General features: G+C 60.2%; 2 protein-coding genes across 2 annotated transcripts in view; one reads left to right on the top strand and one right to left on the bottom strand.

Moving 5' to 3' along the window:
- The window catches only part of LOC115636335 (protein ABHD15-like), a 575,307-nt gene that overhangs the window by 306,546 nt on the left and 254,379 nt on the right, over nucleotides 1-14,382 (top strand). The window lies entirely within an intron of this gene.
- DPH1 (diphthamide biosynthesis 1) overlaps nucleotides 1-14,382 on the bottom strand; it is a 60,050-nt gene that overhangs the window by 25,429 nt on the left and 20,239 nt on the right. Inside the window, exon 4 of the mRNA XM_030536274.1 lies at nucleotides 1,523-1,644. Within this exon, the coding sequence (XP_030392134.1) occupies nucleotides 1,523-1,644 (122 nt within the window). The remainder of the gene's footprint in view (nucleotides 1-1,522; nucleotides 1,645-14,382) is intronic.

Raw genomic sequence — 14,382 nt, 5'->3', positions numbered from 1 at the left:
GCTGGCCGAGTGCCCCCAAGGACACAGCGCAGCCTCCTGGCGGGCACCACAGCCCACTGCCCATGGGAGAGAGCGACAGACAGCCACAGCTTGGATCCTGCAAGGCACGGCATTGCTGCCATTGGCAAGGCCAGACAGGGCTGAGCGCGCTGGGCTGGCTGAGGCTCTGGAGGAGCTCAGAGAATCCAGGCTGCCATTCACCTCTCCTAAGGCTGAGGAGTGGGTGAGGCGGGCGACCCATTCTCCAAGCTCCCCAACCCAGGTGGCCTGCAGGCACAGCGGGGATGGTCTCATCTCTGGGCGGCTGCTGGGGAGCCAGCACCCCGATGCTCGGCCACACGGATGCTGTGGCACACGTTGGACAAACCCCTCACTGTTTTAACACGTCCTGGACACACTAGCCCGGCTGCTGCAGCGCAGGGCTCGAGAGAGAACCTAAGACACACCATTGCCAGTGCCGCACTCGCAGGCCTCTGCTCCCTGCCAGGCCCTCCATGGCCTGGCTCTGCCGGGCATCGGCACAGCCTCTGAGCCAGAGGGCCCCTGCCACAGAGCAGGGGCAGTGGAGAGCAGCAGGGAACAGCAAATATTCCTCCCATGCAGCCTGAACTGCGGCCAGCGAACAGGGAGCTTGGCCAAATAGAAAACAAAGCCGCCCTGGGCCAGAGCAGAGATTCCCTCTTCAGGAGATTATGGATTCACCACTAAGCTGGGGACTGGAGCCCGTCTGCAGTTCTCTGCCGCCCTGCGAGGGCGCTTGGCATGTCGCTGAGATGGGATGGGTTCTGCCCGGGGCTCAGAGCTCCCCACACACAATGCTGGGGCTCTGCCAGCATCAACTGCCCCTGCCACCCCCTGCCCAAAGCTGCCACTCTTCTGCTCCCACTCCTCCTACCCAGTGACATCTTCACCACACTGCCCTTCCCTCAACCCCTCCCAGCTAAGGCCTGCACTGCCCACCCCCATGGCTACTGCCACCCCCTAATGCCAGTGCCTGCCTCACCCAATGCAGAAGCCACCCACCAGCTCTCTAACTAATCCACTTTGCTTTCCAAGATCCCCCAGCCCCAGTGCAGCTCACACCTCCCTGCCTGCTGCAGAGAGCCCCTCACCGCTGACATCAGCTGCTGCACAGGCCCCAACCCTTCCCGGTCTGCAGCTGCCACATCGACAGACTGCAGCCAATGACACTCAGCTCTGAGACTGCTGCCTGGGCACGGCCACGCCTGGGCTCGGGGGCTCGCCAGATCATGGGTTCGGGAGCAGGGGAGCCTGGGCCTGGAGACGGGGGGTCAGGCTGGAGAGGGATCGGCCTGAGGACCGGGGGTCGGGGCTGGCAGGGATCAGCCTGGGGACTGGGGTTCAGTGAGCGGGGAGGGTTGGCCTGTTTAACGCTGGCTTTTCCCTGTGTACTGATCCTGACCCAGAACACCCCAAGGCACCAGCACCAAGACACCCCAGATTCCCCTTTGAATGGAGCCAGCGCCCCCTTTCCCCAGGGCTCCGCTGGCAGGGTACGTACCCAGGCAGCTGTGTCCGTAGTGCACCATGAAGTCCGCCCCGAGGGCTCTGGCAGTGTAGTCATCCACACAGCACGCGCCATATGTCACGTCTCCCATCACCACCACCTCAGCACCGGTGAACCTGTGGGGAGAGCAGGAGGGGCAGCATGAGGCCAGCGCTGGGCTAGTGGTAGGGAGAGATGCACCAGGCGGCCTGGGGCTGCGCCGCCACGGGAGACCTTGCTCTGTGTGTGTGTGTGTGTGTGCACGTGTATGTGTGTAAGTAACAGACTGCTTGGTGGCCAGGGCCAAACCCTCCTGCACTTGCCTCAGAGCTGGGGTGATACCTGTCTGTCTGGAGGCCCATTTTCAGCCTAGTCTGACTGCAGAGCCGGCCTCAGCAAGCTACAGGAAACCACGAACATGTTCCACAGCCTGCCCGTTAGCTCCGCTGCCCCAGCTTGGCATGAGGACCCCTGCCCCCAGGGCTCAGGGACCCTCTCTCCTCAGCCCTGAGCCAAGAAGCTCACAACAGCAGGGTGAGAAAGGGGCCTCCCCGACCCCAGTGCTGGGCTCCTGGCAGCAGGACAGGGAAGGGCTCACACGGGGGGAGCTGGGGTCAGGTGCTAAGGCCTGAGGGAGGTCTGGGTCCACAGGAGCGTCGGAGCCCAGCAGAGCCTGCTCCAGGTGAGTGTCTCCCCATGGCCATTCCCTGACCGGCACTGCTGCCTCCGATCTCCGTGCAAGGCAGCACAGCAGGGCACATGCCAGGCTCCCACGTCCTGCCATGGATTGCGGCTGCTGCAAGCCTGCCCCCACAGGGGACCAGGACAGGCAGTGGGTACTCCTCGAGATGGCACCACAATTACACTGGAAAGAGGTAATCCACCCCTTCAATTGGGTAAAGCTGTTTGCAATTCAGGGGATTATCTGCTCATCGATATTAGGCTGCCAGCTTCCCAACATACCAGGACGGGGAGAGGAGAGGCAAGGCGCTGTCAGTCTCCCGCCAGCATATCCTGGGGACGCCAAGCCTCCTGGAACAAACGCAGCACGAGCCAAGCAACAGCCAGGGTGAGCCCGAGTGGAAAGTGACAGCCCCCCATTCATGTGGGAGAGCGGCTTCCAGGATCCCAGCCCTGGCTCCCTCTATCCCGCCCCGCCAGCTCTCCAGCCAGGCCACAGCCCCACTTATAGACTCATAGACTCTAGGACTGGAAGGGACCTGGAGAGGTCATCGAGTCCAGTCCCCTGCCCTCATGGCAGGACCAAATACTGTCTAGACCATCCCTGATAGACATTTATCTAACCTACTCTTTAATATCTCCAGAGATGGAGATTCCACAACCTCCCTAGGCAATCTATTCCAGTGTTTAACTACCCTGACAGTTAGGAACTTTTTCCTAATGTCCAACCTAAATCTCCCTTGCTGCAGTTTAAGCCCATTGCTTCTTGTTCTATCATTGGAGGCTAAGGTGAACAAGTTTTCTCCCTCCTCCTGATGACACCCTTTTAGATACCTGAAAACGGTTATCATGTCCCCTCTCAGTCTTCTCTTTTCCAAACTAAACAAACCCAATTCCTTCAGCCTTCCTTCATAGGTCATGTTCTCAAGACCTTTAATCATTCTTGTTGCTCTTCTCTGGACCCTCTCCAATTTCTCCACTTGGAGCAGGGGCTCAGATTTGATCAAGCCCATGTGTTTGAGGGAGCAGTGCTGGCTTCACCTCTGCATGGCTCCTGTCAACTGTGCCCACCCCATGCCTGGCACTGCTGGAAGGGTCTGAACCCCATCCCTGCTCAGCCTGCATTACCCAAGGCTCCCCGTGACCCCTGCATCCAGCATGCCAATGGCACCTCACTCTTGTGTCTGTGGGGAGCAGACTGGGGCCCTTCTCCACTCGCAGAGAGGGTCCCAGGCACTGGCCCACATGAGACACTGGCCCATTAGAGGAGCATCTGCTGCTTAGGTGGCACCTGGAGAGAACTGTGAGTCACACAGCTCCCTGTCAGCGCTTGCCTTCTGCTCCTGGAATGAGCCTCAGCGGAGGAAAAGTGTGCCCAACTCCCAGTCCCACACAGCCGGAGCAGAGCCAGAACCCGCCAGGAAGAGCAGCCATCCGGCTGGCACCCACGAGGCCAGGGTGGGGCTGCTTGTGACAGGCCCGGTGCCAGAGGCAGAGGCTGCTCTGTGATTTAAAGACGCCACCTCTGTAGGTATTTTATTGCACCAGTCCAGGGATTATTAGCTTGGCCGCATGCCCCTGGAACTGCTGTGGTATTTGAATTAGGAAAGCAGGTATTGTAATGACAAAGCCCTCGCCTGGAGGGGCTGGTTAAACCATGTGCTAATTCCTTATTTACATCAAGTTTCACCGAGCACTTGCAGGAGCAGCTCTCCTCCTATTGTCTGGAAGCCATCTCACTGCACCACGTCCTCCGGCCTCGGCCTCGCCTCCCCGCGGGCTGGCCTCCTGCGAGCACAGTGGCTGGCTCACCCGACAGGGCTCAGCTGCTGGTGCTGGGCAAGGAGATGGATCGGGAGGGCCCATCTCACAGCAAGGGGCTCAGTCTGCACAGCCCCTTTGCTCCTGGACGGCTCTGCTTAGGTAGCCAGCTGCGGTGCTTCCTGACATGGCCCGAGACCCCACGCTCCAGTGGGACCCCCTCTCAGGCAGGACCAGCCCAAGCTGAGTCCAGCAGTGGCCGAGGGGAAGACCCAACAGCCCATTCCCAGGCCCCAGAAGGGGCGGTGCAGGCAGCGGTGGTGCACTCTCCAAGTCACTCAGCCCCAGGTGGCTGAGGAGGATGCCGCGACGGGCCAGTCTCTACTCAGCCCAGGAACCAGGGTGCCTCTCGCTGTCTCATTCCAACCCACAGGCCAGCATGGGGGCTATCGGATCCTGCGCACCCAGCTCTCTGGAGCAGAGCAACTCACTGATGACCCCAATCAAACTCACACAGGGACTGGCCCCCAGGCTGCTCAGGCAGAGCCCCAGCACGATGCCACACTACGAATGCCGCCTGGAGAGCGGGGCAGGGAGCTATGTACCACTTGAGAATAGAAATTGTGGGCAGATCCGGCCAGATGGCAGGGGGGAGAAATCACAGAGCGTGCTGAATATTAACAGCTCAATCGCTTCCGTCAGCAGGGAAAGGGATCGCGTCTTCAGCAAGACCTTCCCTGCACACGCAGCAGCCCCCAGGTGTGGGGGAGCCCCTCCTCCTGCCCGGGGGACAAACAACCCTCTGCAGAGAACCCCCCCCAGTTCCTGTGCTGATGGAGGCGCCACCTCTGCTGGCTGGCACACTGCAGCCCTGGGCCCAGAATGGCCTGGCAGGGTGCTAGCGACCCTCAAACCAGTCTGTAGAAGGACAGTGACACACAGTGTCAAACTCTTCTGCCCTGAAAGTTCCAGCTCCCGTAGCGAGGGACTGTGGCCTTCCAGACACAGGGTGACAACAGCCACCCTCCCCCACAGCACGCACAAGGGGTGCCAGGCGAGGGGCACCCAGCAAACGGCTGCCCCTGACTCCAGAGGAGCCTCAGAGATTCCAGAACACAGCTCTCGACCCCCAGCCAATCCAGACTCGTAGCCCCTCCTCTAATAAGCGGGGATGAAATTAACATGAATCAGACTCCACTTCTTGGACGGGCAGAGAGAGTGGGAAATTATTCATCTCCTTAAGATTCTGGATGGGGAGGTCTGACTCAGAGCGGCTGCCAGCTCTGCTTAATTTTTTATAGATGAAAATGTATGCAAATTGGCCCAAGCCCCAGAGAAAGTCCCTGGGGGTGCAGAGCAAGAAAGTGAAACAGCAACGGGGGAGTAGGGGAGCAGGTTGGGGACCTGCCCTGAGTACCCAGCCCCCTCAAGCTCTGGCTCTGCGACTCCCAGAGGAGTTGGTGAGGGGAGCAAGCTGGAAATCTGCCCTGAGTACCCAGCCCCCCCGAGCCGTGGCTCTGTGACTGCCCCAGCCTGGGAGCAGGACACGGCTATGGGGCTGGGGGTGCAGGGAAGAGGGTGCAGCGGCAGGAGGGGCACATGGCCCAGCGAGGTAGGAAAGGCCAGCCTTGGCCACCCGTGCTCAGAGTGGGAGGGGAGCAGGACCCTGCTGGTCCCAAGCCCCACGCTCATGCTCCTGCCTGCATCCTGGCCCAGCATGGAGACTGCAGTGTGAGGACAGCTGCTGGCAGCTGGAGCTGGGGAACAGCAATAACCATCTCCCAAGCCAGATCCCAGGCGAGTACTGCGGTGCTGCTACTGCCTGCCCAAGCCTTTCATCCAGCTACAGAGGAAGGAAACTTCAATTAGCAACAACCTGAACTGACCCAGTGCAGAGCAGACCTACCTCATGCCCTCCGTCCGGCGCCAGCACCACCTGCTCTATGCCAGGCCTGGGGCCGAGGGCAGTGGGCCAAGGCACCCCACTGAGTATCAACCCACCTGCCAGGAGCCTACTGCTCTTCGACCACAACAGCAGCGTTGCCCTGAATTATACAGCAGCCGCTCCACCCGCTCCCAGCACAGCCTCTCCCACCCACTCAGCAGGGAGCTCATGAATATTGAACACTCGGGGAGGTTATTTATCTTCCAGCTCAGTGTGAAAAACCTCCCAGCCTGCGCATTTCTCTCCTCTTCCAGCTCAGTTCCTATCTCCTCCCAAAGGCCATCTGCAATGTGCCCCATTCAGCACAGATAGACCTGCCCCGAGCAGCCCCCCAGGTATCTCTGACACCGGCATGGGGGTGAGTGCATCACAACCCCAACTCAGGGGATGCTGCCCAGTGCCCTGCCTAGAGGGCAGCCGGGCAGATTTCCAGGCAGAGGAGAAGAGGGAGCTCAGAGCTAAATGCACTAGGACAGGGCCAGCCCAGCCTGCTGCCCAGGGCCAGCCACAAGCCGTGGCACCGCCGCTGTCGCTCTGGCTGCAGTTCTGCTTTTCACACCAGTCCCCAGAGCAGCTCCTGATCCCTTGGCTGACGGAGGCTGGGTGCCCTCCGGGGGCAAGCATGGCCGAGTGAACTTCAGCGCACTCCTGGGAGCAGCAGGGTGAACATGCAGACCCAGGAAGCAGTCACCCAACCCAACACGCTCAGGCAGAAAAGCAGTTTAACCAGGGCACACAACACATACCCAGAGTCCTGGGCTGGTGGCCACTCGGACAACGCAGCCCTGTGCCGGGCCTGACTAGGGTTGCCAGGTGTCCGGTTTTCAAAAGGACCCTCCCCAGCCTGGTAACAATGAGCAAGAGAATGAGGGTGGGAGAGAGAGAACAATTGGGGGGGGTGGAGTGAGCAGAGTGGGGCCTCGGAGAAGCGGCAGGGCAGGGGTGTTTGGTTGTGCGCAGTTGGAAAGTTGGCCACACAGCGGGGCCGAAAAATTAGTCAGCCCAACCTTGGCCCCAGAACAAACAGACTGGCTGGACACTCCTGCCCCCCCAGTGCAGCCTGCATATGGACCAGCCACTCGATCCAGATACCCATTTAGAGCTCCCCATCCCATGCCAAGGGCACCGCTGCCCCATCCCTTCTCAGCAGCCTGCCCTGGCATGGCCCCCTCTCCTCCACCGCCCCCCAGCAGCCAGCACCACCTCTGCCAGTGAGCATACACCCTCCACCTGGCACGTCTCTCCTGGTGGTGCCCAGGGCGGCTGGAGCTGAGCTCTAAGGAGTGGCTCCGCCTTTCACTGTGACTCATGCTAATCGGGGCACTGGGCTCTGCTGCTCAGGCAGGCTGGGAGATAGCGTTGAGAGTGACTGGGGCCTGTGGCTCCTGAGGACCAGGCCAGAAACGGGGGACTGGGCAATGCAGGCTGGAGTGGGGCCTGGTGTCCATCCTGCTCCCCCTGTGGCCTGTCCTAATGCCACCATGCGGTGCCAGGTAGGGTCAGAGCACTGCAGAGTGAGCCAGCACTGCAGCCGGACGGGGATGCAGGAAGCCAGGCCAGGACGAACGCGGAGAGCCCCTGAGGCAGGGCCGGTGCAGGAGCCGACAGCATACAGGGGTGGGGGCAGAGGCTCTGGGGAACTAACACACATGGCCAGGGTATATGGTGGGTTAGTGGCTGATTACAAGGTACAGGACCATTCGCCCGGCCTGGGACACCTGGGCACAGTGACAGGGGAGGAGGGAGGGCTGAATCCCACAGCAGGGGAGAGCCGGGCACGGGGGCAGGGCCTGGGGCCAGGCTGCTGGGCAGGGGTGGTTTCCCTGCCTTCTCCCCAGCCAGGAGGCGCCCGCAAGAGGAGGTTAAATGCTGCCTCAAGCAGCAGCAGCAGCAGCACAAGGGCCGGAGACCGGCACTGAGACACGCCAGGCAGTGGGGAGCCCGCCAGGCCCCACGTGCATGGGAGCTCGGGTGTGATGGGCTCCAGGGTGCAAACACTCACTGGGGTCCTTCCCCCCCTCCCCCCCCGGCACATGTTGGCTGGAAGGTCCTGGACAGTGGATTCCCTACTAGAGAACCAGAGAAAAATGTATTTCATTAGCGGGGAGCTAGTCACCAAGCCACATTAACAGGCTTCCAACTTCATTAGCACAGGCAGGCTGCATGTAATTAAAATAATGAGCTTGCAATTTTACTGCAAACAGCTTTGGAACAGCGCTGCTGCAGCTGGGCAATTACAGTGTGTGCGCAGAAGACGGCCCCAGAGCATCTGCAGGCTGCAAGTGGGTCATGCTGCGAGATGGGGCCGCCCAGAGTCCTGCTGGCATGACCCCATCACCCTCCCTGCAAGTGGAGGAGCCCTGGCTCTGCACCCGCATCCGCTTAGAGCCCCAAACCTTCCTCCCCACACGGGGCAGGGGGGGTGTCACCCCTCTGGTACCTACATGAGGGCCCTGCATGGGGGCCCCTCTCCGGCAGCCTGCACGACACCCAGGATGAGCCTGCGTTGGGCGAGCTGGGCCAGAGAAGCCTTTGCCATTTCTGCTGTGTGCAGGAGCCTCCAGGCCCAGTGTCCCAGAGGGGACTTGAGATCCCCGCAGCCACCTGGGTCGGTCCAGGACCAACCCTGAAGGCCCCAGGCCTCGCCCCTCACCACAGGAGCTGCAGCAGTGCAGCGCCCCCATGCTGCTCCCACCCAGCCAGGCAGCGCACGCACGGAAGGCACAGAGAAGCACGAGGGGCAGGCATGCAGGAGGGGCAGGGCACAGGCGGCTCCTGCTGGCCAGAGGCTGAGGGAGAGGAGAGCCTGGCAGGGCGGAGTGTGACTAGAACTGATCTGCCACGGATAGGAGTGAGCTCTCAGCACAAAGCCAGTGTCGGGGCTTGGTGGTTCCAGAGCCCAAGGCACCAGGCCGGACTCGCCCCCTGCCCCCGGGACCATCTCCGCCCTGCACCATCACCCCCCGCACCGGGGTCTGCAGCAACTCCAGTGAAGTGAGAACTTCATTCCATCTTAACGATGCTGTTGTGCGGTTAATGACGGTAATTAAAGTCCCCTGCACAGCACACCGCACGCGTTGGGAACAGTTCAGCGCCATCAGAGAGCTGGGCCGTGGGCCTGGGGAACAGGACAGCACTGCACGACTCAGCAGGGCCACGCACAGGGACACTGCTGTCAGCTCCGGGGCCAGGGGCAAGTGCCCCAGAAAATTCCTCCAGCCCCTCTCCAGCCAGGCGCCCAGGCTGAAGAGTAACTCCTGGCCAGCACAATGCCAGCGAGCTCGGGACACTTGCTCAGCCCTGGCACATCCGCCCCACCTCTGCCCTAGCACATTCGCCCTGGTGTCTGATGCTGAGCCCCAGGCTGGGAGGGCTGACGGGCCCCAGGAGGCCGCACCAACTGGCTGAGGCATCTCAGAGGGTTTCAGACGCAAGCCAGTTGTCAGAAGCCTTTTTGCTCCTCATTATCTCCCTTTTCTGGTTTACGGGGCCTTTCACGCTGTGCCAGAGCCATTTGCCGCTCTGCACGCGCCAGCCAGGCCCCGTTCCCAGCAAGCGCAGACCCTGCATGAGACACTTAACTCTTCGCTGCCCACCAGCGACAACGTGACTTCGCTTGGCCCCCTTGGAGTCTCCAGCCAGTGCACGGGCAGGGACGGATGAACAGTGGATGCCCATCAAGATGCATGAACTCCCTGCCCCAGGCTCACCCTACCCAAGGGCTGCGGGCTGCCCGCCCCACCCCACTGTCCAACTGCTAACACACCACATGCGCTCCCAGCTGCTGCCTCCCACCCTCCTGTAGTCCGGCAAGCTGTGTGAGGCACTATGGGGCAGAGTCCATTACAATGCAGGGCCCAGGGCCAGCCCGTGTGCAACACCACAGTCAGCGCACATCGTCCCCCCCAGCCCCTGCACCCCTAGAGAAAGAAGCTGTCAAATTCTCCTCTTCCGCCCCACTTGTCATCCAGCTCTGCAGGACTCTGGGGCCATCAGGAAACATTTGGGCTAATCCACAGACTGTGCTGCATGGGGGCCCTGCCACAGGACACAGGGCTTACGCTGCCCCTGCAGAGCCCTTGAGGCCCTCTTCCCTCAGGGCTGGGACAGTGGGAGCACCAGCTGGCAGCCCAGAAACACAGGGAGCAGCAGGGCTGGGCCACACCTCCCAGGACAGAGGTGAAGGGGGCCTTCACAAGCCCATGGAGTTCCCCAGCCCCAGAGGACAATCTGCAGCTGTCTCCTGCCTGCTCAGAGAAGGCAGTGTGTTAAGAGGAGGGATAGCCGGGGTGGGGGAGAGAGCTGGGGAGCCCAGGTTCCAGTCAGGGCTGCAGGGGTCCCCTGCGATTACCAGGAGCTGGTCACACTGAGAGAAGAGACAGGGATTAGCAACCGCAGCCCCTAACACTTGGAGATAATTAACAGGGAATCCAGTGCCCAGCTGCTGAGCCTGCCCAGAGCCCATGCTGGCCCCCTGAGCAGGGAACTGGCTCTCCAGTCACTCAGGCCTGGGCACACAGCTCCCCATGGCACGCAGAGCAGGGGCTGATCCAGCTGGGGGCTAGCTGGGTAGAATCATGCACCCGCCAGCCTGAGTGGGGACCAGGGCAGGGATCTACTGTACACACCTCTCCAGCAGCTGCCTGGCCAAGCTCCTGCAGGGCTGACTTGCACACTCCCCCCACACTCCCCTCCAGGGACCAAATCGCATCAGCCCTGATAAATGGAGCCAATTTGGAACTTTCCAAGATAATATCATGATGCGATTTCCAGCAAGCAGCAGCCCTGCCAGCTCAGCGGGAACCACGCCCCAGCACACAGCTCCCACACAGGGCAGCAGCGAGCTGAGGACACCACAGCTCCCAGAGGTGCTCAGGGCACAGTCCAGCCTATGACTGACAGAGACCTCGACTCAGCCACAGCCGCATGGCGTTCAAAGCACTGCGGGCAGCCTGGCCCAGCCCGTCATGGCCTGGCTCAGCGGGGTCACGGCCCAGCAGAATCATGGCCCGGCCCAGCGGGGTCAGCATCCCACAACCTCACCCCTGGGCCCGCCCCAACGCAGCGAGGTCATGGCCCAGCACTGAGACCTGCATTTAAGCCAGTCGTCAGGTGCTGAGCTCTGCAGGTTCTGCTCTCGCTCCAGACGGTCTGGGCAAAGCTCCTGCTCCTTGGACGGAGCAGTGCAATTTGTTAGGAAGTAGATAACAAAGACAAATCTATTAACACTAATTAACGAGGCCTTGCACCAATCAATTCTGTAAGTGTGCTGTACATTTCAAAGCTCTATGCTCAGTCTGTCACGAGGCAGCTGCGGTAATGGGCTAACTGTGTCTTCATTTAGCTCACAGTCCCCCGGGGCGCAGCCAAGCCCTAACGGGCCAGGCACTGGGGCCACAAGAGGGACAGCTGCAGCCTGATCTCAGAGTCCCAGCCCACTGGAAGAAATGCAAGCCCCTCCCCTTCACGCTGCAGGGAGGGATCCCCCAGCCACGCTCCCCAGTTTGAGCCACCAGCCCCCTTCTCCCCACAGAACCTCACATTCATCTCTCGCACTTGGGCCCTTCCCCACAGCTGGCACTGGGAGAGCCTCAGCATCCCTCTCCCCGCCCCATGACAATGCAGGCCCTCCAGCTAGCCAGAGCTGACAGCAGCAGATCGGCAAAGGCTGAGGGGTCTCCATCCCACTCCCCCAGCACTCAGGCTACCAGGAGGCCTGTGCTGGAGCAGGGGCTTAGAGCAGATGCCTCTGGCTGTGGGTGGCAGAAGCAGCCCTGCACCGGGCACAGAGTCCATGTCCGGGACATCTCCCATGGCCAGAGCCTACACAGCACGTGCTCCATCATCCCAACACTGGAGCTACTGCACCCCAATGTGCTGCCCCCCTTTGCTTTTCCCAGGGAAAGTCGTTCCTTCCGGGATTCGTGCAGCTTGTCCAATCAGTGCGTCTGCGGCAGGCACAGAAGATGCCTGTATTGTGCGGATACCATCCATTCCTCTGTCGGACTGTATGCGTTGGCTGCTGCATGGTGACAAAGGAGCTATTCCAGTGGGATGGACAGGACAGGAAAGGCAGAACTCAGGCAGCCCCTCGGAGAGCCACCCAGACATCTCGGATCTCAGGTATAGACTCAGCCACTCGCTACTGCACAAAATAGCTATGGGACTTGGGGTCTCAAGGTCTGAGCTCTACCCTCCCACCTGGGGCTTCAGAGCCCAGCTCCAGCTGGAATGTCTCCATGGCTATTTTCAGCCCTGCAGCATGAGGCTGGGTCTGTAAACCAGGCCCTGCCCCTTGCTGCCCTGGCTGGTTGACTGGCTGGGTAGTGGTACCACTCGGACTTGGTACCACACATTTTGGTTAAAAAACTAGAATGATACAAACCTGCCATGGCCCTCGTTAAACACCCTGGCTGAAAACAGGGCTCCATCATCAAGCGGGTGTGTTGCTAGTGGGCCCCACAGGGATGGGTTCTTGTCCTTACACTATTTAACATTTTCATCAATGACTTCGAAGACGACAAACTCCTTGCCAGGAAAGTTTGCAGCCGAGACAAGGGTTGGGCAATAATGGAGCACAGGTCACTGATGCAGCGTGATCAGGATCGCTCGGTAATCTGAGTTTCACTATGGTTGAATGCAAAGTCCTACATCTAAACACAGGCCGTCTTCACAGGCTGGGGACTCTCTCCTGGGTAGCAGGAACAGATGTGGGAGTCACACTGGACAGGTGCTGAACATCAGCTCCCAATGCAACACCATAGCCAAAAAGGCTAACGTGATCCTTGGAAGCACACACACGGGATCCGAAGGAGCAGGGAGGTTATTATACTTCTGTGTTTGGCACTGGTGCAACCACTGCTGGAATCCTGAGTCCAGTTCAAGTGCCCACAGTTCAAGGAGGACGTTGATAAATTGGAGAGGGGTCAGAGAAGAGCCATGAGAAGATTAAAGGATTAGAAAACCTGCCTTATAGTGATAGACTCAAGGAGCTCAATCTTTTAACTTGGAGAGAAGGTTCAGGGGTGACGATCATTGTCTGTGAATACCCACATGGGGAACAAACATCGATTATGGGCTCTTCAATCAGGCAGAGAAAGGTCTAACCTGAGCCAACACCTGGACGTTGAAGCCAGACATGTTTAGACTAGAATAAGGTGTAAGATTTTAGCAGTGAGGGTGATTAGTCACTGGAACAATTTCCCAAGAGGCTTGGGGGATTCTCCAACCCTGGCCGGTCTCAAATCAAGACTGGCAGTTTTTCTGAAGGACATACTAATGAATTCCAGACAATCTCTGCTCTGGATTGTGCAGGAGGTCAGACTATACCACCAGTGTTCCCTTCTTGCTTTATAATTGATCAATCCATTTCCCCCATGGGGACATAACCTGGTTTAAGCAGAGTCTGGAGACCCTGGCAGACCAGAAGCTTCGAGGGAGATAACAAGGGAAACCTCTGAAGAGCCGGGGGGAGGAAGAGGGAGGCGGGGGTGTAGGCTGCTCCCCCAAAGCCCAGCAGTGGGGTGTCTGGATAAGCTGGCCCTACCTGGTTATGGACACAGAGTCATGCTGCGATAACAGCCTCTGTGGTGCTCCTCCGAGCTGGGGTGCTGTACCAATGAGTTGTTTGGTGCTGCTGGTCATGGCTCCTGCAGGGGAGTGTCACAGGGCCGCGCAATCCAGGCTGGGCATTCGCAGGGCACTGTGCCCAGCAGAGCGGGAGAATTGTGGCATCCACTGGATGAGCGGCTCAGGGCCAGTGCCCTGGAGGGGATGCACGTAGACTGATGGGGGAATGGTGCAGGCAGCCCCCTACAGCCCTGTGGTGGCTGAGAGCTCAGCGGGGCCCATGCGCTGCTCCATGGCCCAGTGCCCTGTGCTGGATGCTGCCTGCCCCCTGCACTGGTTTGTTCGGGCTCCTTGTCAGCAATCATGATCAGCATTCAGTGCTTGCGTTCACACTGTCTCCTTTGATCCAGACAGATGGCTCCAAGGCCCCCAACCCCCCTGCTACCACTGCAGCCCGAGGCTCAGGGCACCAGGGTCCCTGCAGAGTGTTCGAGCTGAGTCTGCTCAAAGGGAGCCTGGGACCCAGCCCTCTCCATCACATCCAGCCCAGAAAGCGCCGCGGCTGAGGGTGAGCTCCCGTCTGCCGACCCCGGCACACTAGCCCCATCCAGCCCCCAGAGAGCAGCACGGCTCAGGTACCCCCAGCACCCACCCCTCATGACTCTGCACCAGTTCCCAGAGCCCTTTACGGGGCTGACCCTCCCTGCTCACCCCAAAGAGCACGGCTGCGGGCCACAGCACACACCCTCCTGCAGGGCTCCACGCTGCCGGCTCCCTTCCCTCTTGTGCTCTGCAAGCTGCTCCCTGCTTACCCCAGTAGCAGCTCGCACCTCACTGAGAATCCCAAACTCTGCTCCACACTGTTACAGGAGAGAGCCCACGGGGGCCCCACGCTGGGAGCAGCCCCAGGGGCTCATCC

Source organism: Gopherus evgoodei, chromosome 17 (genome assembly GCF_007399415.2).
Source record: "Gopherus evgoodei ecotype Sinaloan lineage chromosome 17, rGopEvg1_v1.p, whole genome shotgun sequence".
NCBI classification, from domain to species: Eukaryota; Metazoa; Chordata; order Testudines; family Testudinidae; genus Gopherus; species Gopherus evgoodei.
This window is presented reverse-complemented; position numbering and strand designations above follow the sequence as displayed.